Genomic DNA, 16,306 nt, shown 5'->3' with positions numbered 1-16,306 from the left:
CCAGTCCAAAAAGTATCCTAATGCATTCAATTTTAAATATATGCATCCCTGCATTGCAACGATTAGATTTTGTTTTGTCTTGGGAGAAATATAGATTAGTTTGATGTATATTGTGTAAAATGTGCTTTCAACTTCCTTAACCTGATCGGTTATCAGTGGGGTAGCTACAGTACATCCACTGACTGTACTAAAGTACCATTTTGAGGTAGGCCTACTAGTAGACTACTTTACTGGAGTATTTTTTGCTGCTTTGTACTTCTACCCCAATACAAAAGGTAAATAGTGTACTTTTACTCCACAACATTCATTTAATACCTTTAGTTACTTCACAGATTTGAATTAATGATGTGAAATTGAATCAACACTTAAATAACAGCAGGACTTTTACTTGTAACAGGGTATCCCAACACTCTGGTAGTTCTACTTTTACCTAAGTACAGGATCTGAGTACTTCTTCTACCGTTGTCAGTGGCACTAGCCACTCCTCATACAGAGCAAAGGCTCACGTCACTTTAAATAGCCAGCATCCCCCCCTCCCCCTCCACCCGCTCCTGACATACTACCATAATATCCACTATAACTCACCAATGAAAGTACCCGGCTAAACGGAAAACAAGCCTGAGCTCACCATACTACTTTTATCTGACGCAAAAGTGAAAAGATAAACATTTTGGTCATCGTTCGACCACCTTAAAAATCACGACCACAAGACAAGAGTTTTGGGCAGAAAGTGCGACACAGTTTTTTTTTTTTTAGGAGAATGTGGCAAATCTCAGGTTAGAGGGAGAGGTAAAAAAAAAAAGGCGGATTGAAGCTCATCAAAGACCAAACAAGTAATTTTTGATGGCGAGATCTACATGAAATCCTCTCGCTACAACAGGACCAGAGGACGTGCAGCAGCTGCGGTAGAGAGGAGACATTTTAAGACTCATTACCTGCCTGATACAACCGGAGAGGTAAGTTAGCGGCACCGTTAGCTAACATTTCCTTATGGACAGTTGAAGTTATAAAACTCGATACAGGCTACTTTAAAGCTCCAAACCAAAGACTTCTGATAGGCACACAGTGGGTTGCTATCTTTGAGACAGAATCAGGAGATTCATCCACCCGGGGAGGTTTTATTTGAAGTTTGTTCGGAGTATTCGCATTAAACTTTAGGCTCTTCCGTTACCTGAAGCCCTCACGGATTCAGCCGTTAAAGGGACCTTCTCCTATCAAAGTTTAGCTAACAGGCCTCCGCTTGTCGGGGATGTTTGTTTAGGAACAGTCTGATAACAGAAGGTCGTAAAAGCCTCCAATGCTAAACAACAAAGCACAAAGTATACACCTGACGAAATACAGAGTTTCTTTTAAACGTCATTAATCTCGTTTGTGGTGTGAATCATGAATGCGCAGGAAAAGTTTTCTAACGTAAACTGTCACTTAGAATAGTCTCCCTTGCCTTCTCTTATTACACGGGTGAAAGAAAGTGAAGATTACATGTGACGGTCTGTAGAAAGTATAACATTTGAGTAAGCTAGATACGTGTAGGTAAACTTGAGCAGAGCTCCATCAGGTTGTCCGTCCCGCTATGTCCGGGAGACTCCCCGCTTGCGCCATGCGTGCAGCTCACCCTGCCACTCCCTGCGAGGGTTTACGCAAACAGCGTAGAGAGCTGTGCCACTGACACAAGCTGCTCAACTTTAAATAATAACACTTACTGACAAAGTTACTAAGGACATGAGGGAATAAAATTGCAAGACAAACAATAATTAAAAATGCAAAAATTAAAAAACATTAGAGAAAAAGGAGTTAAACATGAAAAAGTTAAATAAAACAATGTAAGATAATATAAAACTTCAGAGAATTGTTTTGTATAGAAATATATTTTATTAAGTTACCCAACAGATACATTTGGAATCATACAACAAACCTTGTGAAAACACTTAATTTTCATTTTTTAAGGAGTTTATAGAGGATAAGGATCTTGCCAGTCTTTTCTCCTCAGGTCGGTTGTTTAGAGAGTGAGGCAACCGCCCTGAAGTTGAAAGCCCTGAATACAGAGGCCTCCAGCTCTACTTCACACAGAGGGACGTTGACTGTCTCACATTGTTTGAGTTATTTGATATGAGTCAGTCTATTGTGTCCCTAAGGCAATTCAAATCAGTCTTATCTGCTAATTCTCCAAGGAATTTACAGCTAAAACATTGTCAAACAGCCTCTGTCCTCTTAGGTTTTTATTCAAGAAAAAAACCCATACAAATCCCTTTTTTAAAGGGGCGTTCCCCCGATTTTTACACACGCAGTTCAGTTAACTCCTCATCAGGAGAAAGCTTTTTGTACTGTTTTCTAATGTCTTCAAAGAGCTTTCTGAAGTCATTCTTATTTTTGAGGCATTTTTTGAACATTAAGAAACTTGCATTGTTTACATCCGCGTCTAATCCAAAATCCGGTTCGCTGGTTCATTTTTGGATATCTTGGGGAATTACCACCACCTGTATTCAAATGAAGTGGTATTGTCACAACAATAACATCACCTCATGCTCAAAATTACTCGTAGTACCTAATAACAGGAAACTTGGGGGGTGTCAAGTTTATAAAAAAGCATTTAGGATGCAGAAGGGGCCCTATATAAAAGATACTATTGAGTTGATTTATGGGAAGTGTAGGATCCGGTGTGTTTTGGAGCTTGACCCATACTAGTCACATTGCACAGCCACTGAATACTCGTAAAATCCGCAATCATTTTGACAGTAGAAAAGATGATTCAGACAAAAATGGTTTGATTGACAGGTGGTTCTTCCAATCAGATGCAAAGTATTTTTTTTTCTAAAGTGCCTGCCCTTTTTTCAAACAATTCACAATGACTGCTTCTAAAAGCATTCTGTGTAACAAACATCTGCTGCGTAAGGAAGCATAATGGGGACTTTTAAATTGGTCTCAATCAACTTACTAGAAGTGTAATACCAAACTAAAGAAAAAACATTATACTAATCACATGGATCAGAGGAGATGTGTATGTGAATTCTCTAGCTTCGTGGCAATTGATGATACTGTAGTAGATTATACTGTAATGCCAGAGCACAGCTGCTTGTAATAAAATAAAAAGTGAAAAATATTCACACACCGTAAGCACATGCTGGTTTAATTCGGAAAAGCATAAATGGAGTCGAGAATCTGCTGGTCTTACTTGTTGACATTTCATACTGTCTGGCTGATACGTAAACACATCTTGGTTTACAAAATGAAATGCAAGTTTACTTTGGCCCGCAGCAGTTGCAACCTGTTATTCTCCCAGCTATTGATCTTCCTCTGCCAGTTAACTCTTGAGGGAATCCTACACACGCAGGCAGACTCTAAACTAGTATCTGGTATGTTTGAAGTAGTATTTACACCAGGTGTATCTCAGTGACAGTTTGGTAGAGTAAAAAAAGTGTTGTCAGAGTTGAAGGATGACATGAGAGGGGACAGGCCCACACTGATAAACTCTAAAATAAGGGATGCGTTATTTCACTGCTGTTGTTTAAAGGTGACGAGATCCTGTTGAAGTGAAACTCCTCTGCTAACAAAGGCAGCCTGCTTGAGTTACTGTGCATTCATTCTGAGCTTTTAAACGGGTCAAAGTCCAGCCACACACACCGCCTTTATTAAGGGATCTGGCAGGAAAAATGTGACAACCTGAATGTCCCTCCTTAAATGATTAGCCTCAGGAAGATGACTCCAGAAACATAGGTAGAGCAGTAATATGATGTAATCTGATGATTAGATTTAATATCAGATGATCCCACATTGTAAAAGTTCTATTGTGGACAAACAATCTATGATAACGACACTCATGTCACCTCAGGTCATTCAGCTTCAGAAGCTTTTGCTGTTTCTGCACTCTAATAACAAAGCAGCATTAATGTCTGTGAGGCTGCACTCAAGCACTGAGGGGCTTTGAACTAAATGATAACGTTTGCTAATTAGAAAAACACCCAAAGTACAGATTGAGACCTCTGAGGACGTCTGGAGAAGGTCGGCTGATTTCCCTCACCAGATTTAAAGCTACTCACTGCTAATATACTTGAGAGAAGAAGCATTCTGTGTTCATGCTCCATATAACTGGATCAAACATCTTTATCTTACATTTTATTCACCTCATTATACTAATGTCTCCTCCGCGCCTTTTATTGCCTTGTTTGTGTAATACATTTAGTCTTATTATCTTTTTTATGTCTTGTGTAAAGCACTGTTATTGCCTTCTTGTTGAAAGGGTCTAGACGAATAAGCCTTCTGTAGTTAACATCAAGATTAATGTATACATATTTAAAATCTGTATCATAAAATGGCACAGTTGTTTAGTCCTGTTTTGTTTAAACAGGTCATAGATAATCACTAAATAGGTAGGTTGTATCAGGAGATATCTTGCTCAAGAGATTATAAGCGCATGGTGTGTTTAATTTAATTGTGTAATCTTCTTTTTCCCAATTCAGGTACAGAATGTGGGACAAATAAATGAAACAACTCTTAGGTGTTCTTTTTGTTTTGTAAAGTTCTCTTTAATGCTGAATAGTAAACTATAAAGCGTTCTTCAGAAGGGGAGCAGAGGAGGAGTGATTTCAGACATGTGTCTGGGTAAATAATGTCATGCAGCTGCAGAAATAGTTTCTCGAGGATCGGTGCCAACTGCAGTCTATGTAAGAGCTCCAAATGGATTCTCATAGGTTTTCTGATTCCATAGATTGTGTGCAGAAAGCAAAATCAGCCCTTGATCATTTCTCTTCATCTGAAACAGGAAGTGGCCAGATATGGCGCCTGTTGCAGATGCAGTGAGATTAATCACTTTGAATCAATACTCGTTCCTCTCAGCACTCTCGGTTTCCTTTCCTTCCTCTCAGGATATGGTCACAGCTGAGAGAGTCTCCATATTTATTGAATAAAAAAAATCTAAATGAAGATCATCAAGAAGACAAAACCTCCATTTTATTACCGGTCTTAATTTCCTTCCACATGATACAAAAAAAAAACAAGAATCCTTTTCTCTCTTTGTGTAAAACTTTAGGATGTTGTCTCGGCTGAGGGAGCAGATATGGGCCGACTGGATTTGGTTTCCTGAAGGTTACGGTTGGGCTGACCTCACGGACCACGATGGCAAAGTTTACCCTAAAACTCAGGACCTCTGGGCGACTATACCCATCGCTCTGTGCTTCCTGGTCATCAGACAGATATTTGAGAGGTGAGTCATCTCCGGCGGTGCCTATTTATGTCTTCTCATGGTGTCATTTGCCTGTCTGATTTACATATCTCTTTCTGATAATGTGAGATGATGAGTAAGCTCTGTTTTCCTCTCACCAGGACTGTAGCAACTCCTCTCGCCTCCATTTTAGGAGTAACTGACAAGAAGCGTGTTCGTGCTTCTCCAAATCCCGTCCTGGAGCCCTACTTCTGCAGCACATCAAAGAATCCCACACAGGTAATCTTCCTGGAAACATGTTGTGTGTCCTCTGGCAACAGCACAGCTTGAGCCTGATTACCAAATTCCAAGATGTTTGAGGTGTAAATGGAGAATGACAACAGGATATAAATATCATATATCTTCACACCTGAGCCTTGTGTAACCAGTTTTTATTTCATAACCCCATGCATTAGAGACGGTGTTCTTATTTCCTTGTCATGCTTTGTTTTCAGAGCTCCATAGAGGTTTTAAGTAAACAGTCGGGCTGTTCAGTGCGACAGGTCCAGAGGTGGTTCAGGAGGCGGAGAAACCAGGAACGACCCTGCAAGCTCAAAAAGTTTCGCGAAGCAAGGTAGCTACACCTCTAAATCATCAAACTCAACCTTTTTTCTGCCCTTCCTTCTCATCAGTCTGTTTTTAAAAGCCTGTTTTGAATTAAAGGTAAGTGTAAGACATCATTTTCTATCCATTTTGTTTCATGATTTATTTAGGTTGGAAATTAGGATCCTTTGCACTAAAGTTACAAGGAATTAGTGTCTTCATAGTGCTTTACTTCTGCTATTTAGTGTGTTTTCAGTTCAAACAGGATATTGCAGAGTTCATGACCTGCTTTGACAAGCACTGGACTCTTTGAAGGGCCTCGCATGTTAGATCTCAGGGGTCCGGAGATGAGTAACAGCATAGAAAGCAACAAAACTACATGATAGTTATTTAAAGGGGACCTATCATGCAAAATGCACTTTGTGATGTCTTTTATACATAAATATGTGTCCCCGGTGCATCGGGGAACTCGCGCAGCGTCAGAAAATAAAACCCTTTCTCTTTTCCTCCGTACCCAAATCTTTTAAAAACAGGGGTACAACTAGCGGATACAGATTTGCTGCCGATCTGACGTCAAATCGGCGGCGGACCCACAGAAAATTGCTATAAGAAACAATGCCTGACGTGTTTTGGACGTAATCTCGTCTTTGTTTACATTAGCAAGCCTCGCTAACACTCAGAGCTAACCTGTACTGGAGAGCACATGTGTTTAAAAAGCAGGAAATAAAAAAAGGAACTCACCTTGTAAACCCACAAGAGAAAAAGCATTTGAGCTCCATACTGTTTCAGAAATAATCTTTGATGTGGTTTAGAACAGGATGGTGTTTTATCACAGCAGAATTTAACTTTATCTCCGGTAGAATTCTGATCAGGCATTAGCTCCGCCTCCTCTTTTTTTTTTTTTTTTTTCAAGCTAAGGACCCAAAATCCGCGTTTCTCTAACAGGGCTGCAAAAGAGGGGTTTGAGCAGTATGAGGCATGGCTACAATGGGTGAACTGTTTGGTATTTTAAGCAAAAAACTTCATAGGCATGTTTTGTATAGGTATGGCCCTACAATATATTTTTCAAATATAGCATGATAGGTCCACTTTAATCATCAGTGTTTTGTCTTTAACCCTCCTGTTATCCTTGGGGTCAATTTTACCCCATTCAATGTTTAACGTATCAAAAAAAATGGTTCACATTATTTGTTTTGCTTAGTATTTCATGACTTTTCCTAATTTAGCGAGGACTAATGGGTAAACATAAAATGAACATGAAAATCTTTTTTAAATGTCCTGTACGCACTTGCACGCATCGGTGTTCCTTGGGGTCAATTTGACCCCAGGCTGTTTTAGTAGTATAAAACACATATTTGTGTTGATTGTGTAGGATGATATTGAGGTGGCTATTACATGCAAATATATCATTGTAAAAACAAAACTACCCTCTGCTTTAGTTATTGGTCCTCCTTCAACAACATCAAAAATATCTTACTTTAACATTTTATTTCAATCAGTGAGATTTTATGGTGATTTTTATATTTTTCGATAGTCACATAATAGGAATTCTGGATGTATAAAGGGGTCTGTGGGGGGGAAGGTTGGGGTCATGTTTTATTTAAATGGTTATTTGGGTAGTCAACTAAGATACCTAAAGCACCAGTGATATACATTTTGGTTAAAATTTGGAATAGGATCATTGTCTTGAGTTTATAAAGGATAAAGGGTGTAAAGTACATCTGAGGATAACAGGAGGGTTAAACCCTGACACGCCACACCCACACAATGATTTTGCAAAACCAGGATAGGAGGATAGCAGAAAATGCTGAAAAACATATGGATCCAGGTGTTTCTAAATCAGCTGTCAAGAGGCATTATTTCATCCAATGCGATTACGTTTTGAGGTTCCAACTCAAATGATATACAAGTGGGAGTATGCACACATATCAGAACCAAAGAGGATAGGTGCTGTGTCAAATATAAGCAGAATATGAAATAAACAGGAAACTTGCAGGGATCCAATATCAAGTTTAATTTTCTTTTTTCTCGCACGTTTATTTCAGTTATACAGCACTTTTAAAATAAAAGTGCCTCACAAGGCCAGACAAAAATATACGTGGATAGATTTTATTTTTAGATGAATATGATTTAAACACAATTTAGCCACAGGAAACTGGATGAAAACAGAACCAGAAAACCAGTCAACACAAGAGATTTATAGAAAGCATTAATGATTATAGGCAGTGGCGGCCGGCCCATAGGGGCGCTAGGGGCGCCGCCCCCCCTCTTCCCACATTAAAAATAAAAAATAAATATATATATATATATATATATTTAAAAAATATATTTTTTATTTTTATTTTTATTTTTAATAAACAAGGTAAATATTATATAATTGGTATCAGTAAAATGTATAATCTACAATAAAATCTCGTTTAAAATTGTGTTACGGTGTCTAAAGTTACTGATAAGTCACATGTTTCCTGCCTGGCCTTGCCCGTGTATCATTACTCCCTCTCGTCTGGGCGCTATGCACAGCGCCCAGACGAGAGTGCAGCAAGTGCAGCAGAAGCCAACTGTTGCTATCTTTAAACTATGCCGCCGAAACATAATTTCAGCCAATCAGCGTCGTCAAATCTGATGGTCACAGGGCTCCTACGTGAGCGCCCGGTGCAGTCTGTGAGTTGTTTGGACTCGTATCCAAGGAGACAAAACAGGAAGCTGTCATACACTCTGGAAGCTACCATTAGCAGCTAATGAAAACTCAGTTTTTGACATAAAAATTGAATTATGGATCATCAATCATTTGTGACAGACACATTGGATTAACCTTCAGCTGCGTTTTTCTCGTTTTTGATCAGAATTGTTATTCTGCAAAAGGTGAGCATATCTCCGTGTTTTTCTACCTAAAGCTACGTCGTGTGATGTCTGTATTTGCTTCCCCTGTCGCGAGTTCTGATCGCTCAGTGATGATACTTATATGTCTAGAATCTGTGGAATCTCAGCTTGTTAGCACAGTTTATGCTGTAGAAACTATGTCCAGGACAAGGAAGTTTTGGAAGATTCATAGCTAACCACACTGAAGTTATGGAGGAGTCATATTTTTAAGCCTCAAATTGTCCTCCCCCCCCCCCCCCCCCCCCCCCCCCTCTAACATCACCAGAAGTCATAATTTAGGGGGTCTTTTCTCAAAAAAATGCCCCCTAGTATTGTTTGATCACCATTTCCACAGCCCCACCTAAAATATTTTCCACCAGCCGCCACTGATTATAGGCATTTACGTGACATGTTCTAACAATGTCAATGTGCAGTATCAGGGTCTCATTGAGTGTTCTGCTCGTGTTATCACCTAGGTATAATAAATAAGTGGACCTTGGAGCCGTACAATGTGCAAGCTAATAATGTATCAGTTTATTTCATTGAACTCCAGTGACACAGGTGCTAGTAGGGATGGGTACCGAGCCCCGGTATTAAACGGGCCCCGGGGCTGAATTATTAAAGACCGTGGTACCGTTAAGCTCCGATGTTATCGGTCTTTTTATCGGTACTGGAGACATGTAAAAAATATGTCATATGTATTATTGCTACACAAACATTATATTGCAGTTTTAGGGTCGCCAACTCCGTTTCTAATATGCAAAAAGACTGCAAAATGCGTCTATGATTATTTTTTGTATTTTCGATCTTTCCAATCCAGACGAGAGATCTCTCCCCCGCCTGCTTGCGAGGGGGCGGGGGAGTTTACACACACGCAGCTGCTACATGCAGCAACACGCACACACGCGGAGGAGATGGCGGAGAGAACGTGCTCCGAGGTGTGGTTAAAGTTTACCCGTCTCGAGGTGGACAATGCTCGTTACCAAAAGTGCAATAAGAGTTTAGCATGTAAGGGCGGTAACACGAGCAATTTGTCGAAACATTTAGCAAAAGTGCACCACATTCAGACGGAGAAATGCACCGTTTTCGACTGTCTTTCTAGTAGCTCTGTAGCCCCATCCACTAGTAACTAAATTATACAAACATGGGTTAATGATTAGAGGTAACTGACTTATTTATTTTGTTAAAGTTTCAGCTATTCTGTTAACAGTTCTGTCATCAGATTATTTAATACGATTTGTTAAAACATTGTTGTTTCTTTTGATGTGAAATATTATGTATTTAAAAAGCAATGTTCATTTTGTTCACAATTTGTTTAGTTAGTTTACCTTATTTTTTTCTCCAAAAGAACCGATAAAAGTACCGTTAAAAGACCGAATCGATAAAAGTAGTAGTACCGTTAAAACCTTAACGATACCCATCCCTAGGTGCTAGTGATTGGAGTTAAAACAAATTGAGTTTGAGTCTGTTTGTCATTTTTCTTGTAATTGAAAAAGTAAGGTCTTTTCTCCCCTCATCTTTGTCCCTTAGTGCCAAAAGCTCTGCCATTGTTTGATCCTTGTTTGTGTACCGCTGTCTGTAAATGGAAGTAACTGAATGTGATTTCTGAGACTGCTGTGCATTGTCTTACAGTTGGAGATTTACCTTTTACCTTGTTGCTTTCTTTGCTGGCCTGGCGGCCCTTATTGACGTGAGTACACTGTCAGATTGTGTTCACAGTGTTTGTTACAATTACGGGAACATTTGTCATTTTGTGAAATCTAACATGATATCTAATCCTCACTGGACACGTGTATTGTTAATGTGCTAGCAACCTTTGTTTCTTCTTTGTAAAAATAAAGCAGGATCTGTTTGCTATATGTTCATAAGAGTACATAAATGTAGGACATTTTAATAATGACATTGTAATTCTAGTGGAAGCCTTTTTGGATGTCATATTGTTTGTTTGGTGTTTGTGCCTGAGAGTGCTTGTGGTGTTGGTAAAGACACTTAAACCCTCATTAATATTGAGTATCCATCCCTCCTCAGAAACCATGGTTGTATGATATGAAGCAGGTGTGGGAAGACTTCCCGAAAATGGTACGTCAGCATAATAAACCTAACATTCCCTCTTTCTTTAAGTTTACATCAGAAAATCTTCATTTAATTCAAACAAATCTATACTCCACTGTGGCCTGCTTAAAGTATAAGAAGTATAGAAGCTGTCTCGTTAATCAAATTGTCGATGACGATGTTTCTTCTTTCTTTCTTCCTCTTTTCTTCCAGCCACTGTTGCCTTCAGAGTACTGGTACTACATGATCGAACTGGGCTTCTACCTCTCGCTGGTTTTCAGCATAGCATCGGATGTCAAACGCAAGGTAAGTGAGCTGTTTCCTAAACTCAGTTATCCCCAATGTGTGCTCTTTAAAACCCTTCAGAAACCTTCCGTCAGGAGAGATCACTCAGTGATGAAATAAAAGAGAAGGATCCTTTTGTGTCTGTAGGATATTCTGAGGTTTGGATATTGATTTCCCCATTAAGATATCCTGACTTTATGCGCTGTATCGAGTGGAGCTGCCAGCATTCAGAACGCCATCACACATTCAACTCATCCATTACCCTTTGTCAGTTTGGTGAAGTGTGTGAGCAACAAACTCGAGTGTCTCTGCAGGGGGGGGGGGGAGATGTTGCATCAGGAGGTGCCCTGTGAGTTAATGTGTGACCGGAGCTCTGTTGGAAATCACACCACTGAGACAAAGATTGACCGTTTTCGTCTGCAGATTTAAATGTTTTTGTGAAAAACCGCAGCCCTTTGAGCCTGCCGCCTCTGTGCCAGCTCCTGTTTTATAACTCCTGGCCACAAAAGCAAGGAACTAATCTCTTAAAACCAAAAGCAACCGTTTTTTCGGACTGTTCCCGGAGATCCCCTGTGTTGAAATCAGCCTGTGGGGATTTATTTTGTAACTTTTTGTTAAGTTCCTTTTTTTGCTTCTGTGTATGAGATTATTTCTATAAGTATAAAGCCATACGATCTGGTGTGTGGAAAATAAATCATTTGTAAATCCAACATCAATCAAACACACACAGTTGATCAGTGACCAATCTTTACAGCTCAATAAATAAGTGACCTAACTGTGTTGGAATTTGTCTTGTGGTACTTTTTCCTCTGTAGGATTTCAAGGAGCAGATCATTCACCATGTGGCCACAATCTCCCTCATCAGTTTCTCCTGGCTGGTCAACTACATCCGGGCAGGGACTTTGATCATGTTAGTGCATGATTCCTCCGACTCTTTCATGGAGGTATGACAGCGTGCTATTGGTTTCTTTTTTCTTCTTACAGATCTCACATACTACCAACTTTAATAGGACATGGATCTAAACTCATAATCTGAAATAAGTGGTGTGCAGAGAAATTCTTCTCTTAAAGAATCAACATTTACTGCAAATACCACAAATAACCGTTTATTAAGATGTGTCTTCACATAGTTTTAGATTTATATTTAGCTGTCTCATGATCAACTTCCCCTTAAAATAAATACATATTAAACCATTATAGGTCAACACAGTACAAGAAATTGTGTAAAATCGGTGAAGACCTTTGCTAGTTACCAAAATTAAATGACTGAAATTGAAGTCCATCTGAATGTGTTTTTATTAAGTTAAATTAGGGAATTTAAAGTAATTTATTACAGATGCTTCAAGGCTTTTATTAGTAATACGTACATAGCTACAGTGTAGTTAGGACGAGGAAAATCTCAGGCTCCTCCAACAGTGCAGTATCAGTCATAAGTACAGCAACATTTGCCCACCAGAGGAGAGAACTGAAAAAGGTGAAACTCTGATCTCTCTGTTTTTTTTGTTGCCAGGCTGCCAAAATGTTCAACTATGCAGGTTGGAGGAACACCTGCAACATCATGTTCACCACGTTTGCTGCAGTCTTCATCTTCACCCGCCTCGTAATCCTCCCCTTCTGGTAAAGACGATGTTGCTTCATATTAACTGTAATTGAATGAGTCACTCAACATCTGAGAAATATGTGCAACATTGACACTTTGCTCATTTTATTACTGTAGGTTTCTTTTTTAAAGCCATAACAAGGCTTGTATGTATTTATAGGTCCATTTTGCATTTACAAATAAAAGCAAATGGAAATGCCCTTTTTCGGAAAAATATTATTTATGCTTGGCTCAGGTGATAAAAAAATAAGGTTGCCAAGATTTCTAATTCCTCCTACAGTAAATACATCCTAATATTAATAATGATAACATTTGACACTAGTTTATTTTGAATAAATCCCGCATACACAGCATTAAATGGGTATGAAAAGAGTTTTCAACAAATGCAACATTTACTCCTCTTTAAGTAAAGTCTGCTCATATAACAGTGCCAAGCTTCTTTGAGTGGTTACCAAGTCTCTCAAATCAACCATACATTTGTGAGCCTTTTGTTGGCTGACAATTTAAAAAATAAACTGCCGAATGACAGCAGCATCATTGTTTTAATATAACAGTTTCTGCTTCAACTACTGTAGATCATAATGCTATTCATGTTATTCTACAACAAGCCTCCACTCCACACGTGGGAGAGTTCATACCACAACATCCCTTGTTGCATATCACCCACCTCTCTCAAAAGAAAAACAATAATTCATTAAGGAAATAAAAACCTTAAAACTATGAATCACAGCCTTTTGAAAACGTTGGCATACGAGTTACAGGATGTGGGAAACACACTGATTCATTTGCAGAAATGTCAAGGGTTTGTTGAACAGTAGAGCAACAATTAAAGGGAGATGCAACAACAGACACATTGTGTACAGTGCTGGCCCCTCTCAATGGGCTTTTGATGGTGACTGTAGGTGGCTCTGACTGGACTCTCTGTTCTGCCTTTGTCCCCTCATCCAGGATCATACACACGACGTGTGTGTACCCGCTGACCCTCTACCGCCCCTTCCTCGGATTCTACTTCTTCAACGGGCTAATGTTCGTGCTGCAAGCTCTGCACATCTTCTGGGCCATCCTCATCTTGCGCATGGTCGTTAAATTCCTACCTGGCAATGTAAGAACCGCCACATCCAACTGCCCCCGTAACACTTTCACCTCCAAGCCAGCTCTGACCAAATATTATGTCTTGTTTCACCCTATAGCACATTGTTGAGGATGAACGCAGCGATAAAGATGAGACTGAGTCGGAAGATGAAGACGGCGGTCACGAAAAGCTTCAGAATGGCCACGCGCAGAACGGCCACGCGCAGAACGGCCACACGCCCCTCAACAATAACCACAGTAAGAAGGACTGATGGGACTGTGAGCGATTAGATGAGGCTGTAATGGGCCCTCACCTGAAAGCCAAAGAACGGGAGCGTGGCATGTTGACATGGGTAACAGGCCGCAGCACACACACACACACACACACACTTTACCCTCCTTTCTGGATACCTGGTAGTCCAAAGTGGACAATTTTACCTCTCTGTGGATTACGATAAATTAAACGGAGAGAGCGGTGGGGAAGCACACTGATCTGCTTAGCACCTAAGCAGCAGAGTGTTTCTCGTTCCACGCTGCTCTTTTGCTTTTTACTAAGATGTTGTGCTGTTGACCTCGTTGCCACATCTGCCTGCTTGTAGCTTTATGTTTTGATCCTGGAAGTGATTTGAGGAGATGCTGTGGTTAGGACGAGCGTTGCCTTCCTGCACAGTCAGTCAAAACTCTTCCAAGTATTGCTACCCTTAAACCTGACTGATTTTTTGCTCTAAATAACCACACTGAATTCAGTGAAACTGTGAGGAGCGCTAAAGGTGAATGATGTCTTTCTATGGACCTTAACCTGATTTAAGTCTTTTTACTGAGGTATCTGTTAGTAATGAATGTGTGTGAGTTGCAGCTCCCAGTTTGTCACTTTGGTTTTTCTAAAATATGTATTTGTTCCAATAATTTAGAACTAAATAATTGGAGCTAAATAATGTTTTTTAACAGTCTGAAAAAAGTGCTCGACGGTGCTACATCTGCCACGTGTTGAAATGTGCCTTGTGTGGATGTTTGTCTTAAATGCTTCACCTTGTTTGGGAAGCAGAACGCACATAGATCTTTTTAAATGTTTCGTTTTGTTAATGCTTAATATCTTTCTAAGTTGTATGATTTTATTTTGCTTTGTACTATTTGTTTTCAGTCCAGTCGACGGTTTAAATTGGGGAGCAATTTGTCTGAGTGTAACCCAAACCAATCAGTAACTGTTTATGAATTCTTTATGGAGAGAAGGTGGTCGATAGCATTTCCATTCAGGGTTGTTTTTCCCATCCATCCAAAGATGCACTTTATGGTTCCCTCTTATAGATCAGCATTGACTAAATGTCTTGTAAACAAGCATGAGAGTAGTTAGTATTTCAATTCAAACCTGATTTCATTTTAGTGTATGATTTAAATGTTGTTTAATATTTATTTTCATCCACCCAAAATCTTCCTCTTTATCAGTTGTTTTGTAAAAAATAATAATAACTTGAATGAAATCTTAAGTAAAGAGGTAAAAATGAAACACCAAAGTATGGTTTACATTTTGTACTATCTTGTCTTTTGCAAGTGCCTTCATCATTTCAAGTGTTAATTGTAAAAAGAGTTGTTATCCCGTCCTGTTTGTCTTTCTTCCTGCTGTCTTTGTGCCCCGTCACACCAACACTCCGAACTGTTCCTCTGGGCCTCTAACCGACCTGCCTCAGCTCAGCGATCAGCTGCAGCTCGCTCTGAAGACCTCTGCTTCCACAGGAAGCTTTGTGATTCTGCGTTGTGCTGCTGAGATGTAAGATCATAATGACTATGATGATAAAGATAATTGTGGATAACTATTCTGTGTCTTTTACTTTTCTATTTTCATCATCAGAATCTGAAAAGATCATCTTACATCCAAGGATTTTTTTCTCATTATATTGATATCGGGTTAACACCACACGTGTAAACTGAGGCTTTGACTTGTTTTTCTCATAAGGTTCTTAAGATTACATGTTTTTAGTTGATCAACAGAAAATGTAGATGATAATAACCTGACAGACAAAAAAGTAATTTAAAGGCCAGATTCTATGGTTTTAGAAGATCCCCATAGGAAATAGAGATCTGCTCTTTTCTAACCAATTGATTAACTGAGAAAATAATAAATAAATAATGAAAACAACTGTTAATTGCATCCTCTGAAAGTGTTAATTTCCCTCAATAATGAAGGAGATGCAATCTACGCCAACTACTTGAACTCCTTGAGGGCTGCAACTGGTGATTTCATTACCAATGTATCTGTTGGTTGTTTTTCTGTTAAATAAGTAATTGTTAGGCCTTTTAAAATGTCAGGAACTAGTGAAACAAGTTCTGCTCTAACAAATTCAGCTTCCGCTTGTTTTGTCTGAACGAAATTACCAATCAACAGAAAAAAGCAAAAACTCAAAGATATACATAAGTAAAAACAGAACAATATTAGCATTACAATGTATTTGAAATAGCCTGTTTTCAGCATAATAAACGTTATTATATTAAAGGGGACCTATCATGCAAAATGCACTTTTGTACGTCTTTTATACATGAATATGTGTCCCCGATGTTCCAGGGAACTCACCAAGTGTCAGAAAACACAACCCTCTCTATTTTCCTCCATACCCAAATCTCTAAAAAAAGGGGCTGCAACGGATCTGATAAAAACTGATCCAGATTTGAACACTGTCCTGACGTCAGGACAGTGGCGCTACGGCTAT

General features: G+C 39.3%; 1 protein-coding gene across 1 annotated transcript; it reads left to right on the top strand.

Moving 5' to 3' along the window:
- The first annotated feature begins 557 nt into the window (after nucleotides 1–557).
- Nucleotides 558–15,415, top strand: cers2a (ceramide synthase 2a). The gene is made up of 11 exons (XM_034125273.1): nucleotides 558–956; nucleotides 5,024–5,197; nucleotides 5,317–5,434; nucleotides 5,650–5,768; nucleotides 10,229–10,286; nucleotides 10,625–10,675; nucleotides 10,862–10,954; nucleotides 11,749–11,877; nucleotides 12,444–12,550; nucleotides 13,482–13,635; nucleotides 13,724–15,415. Exons 2-11 carry the CDS (start codon nucleotides 5,025–5,027, stop codon nucleotides 13,874–13,876), a joined length of 1,155 nt encoding a protein of 384 aa, XP_033981164.1. The 5' UTR covers nucleotides 558–956; nucleotide 5,024; the 3' UTR covers nucleotides 13,877–15,415.
- Nucleotides 15,416–16,306: the final 891 nt, after the last annotated feature.

Source organism: Trematomus bernacchii, unplaced genomic scaffold (assembly GCF_902827165.1).
Source record: "Trematomus bernacchii unplaced genomic scaffold, fTreBer1.1, whole genome shotgun sequence".
NCBI lineage: Eukaryota > Metazoa > Chordata > Actinopteri > Perciformes > Nototheniidae > Trematomus > Trematomus bernacchii.
The sequence above is the reverse complement of the archived record's forward strand: the minus strand, read 5'-3'. Positions and strand labels throughout refer to the sequence as shown.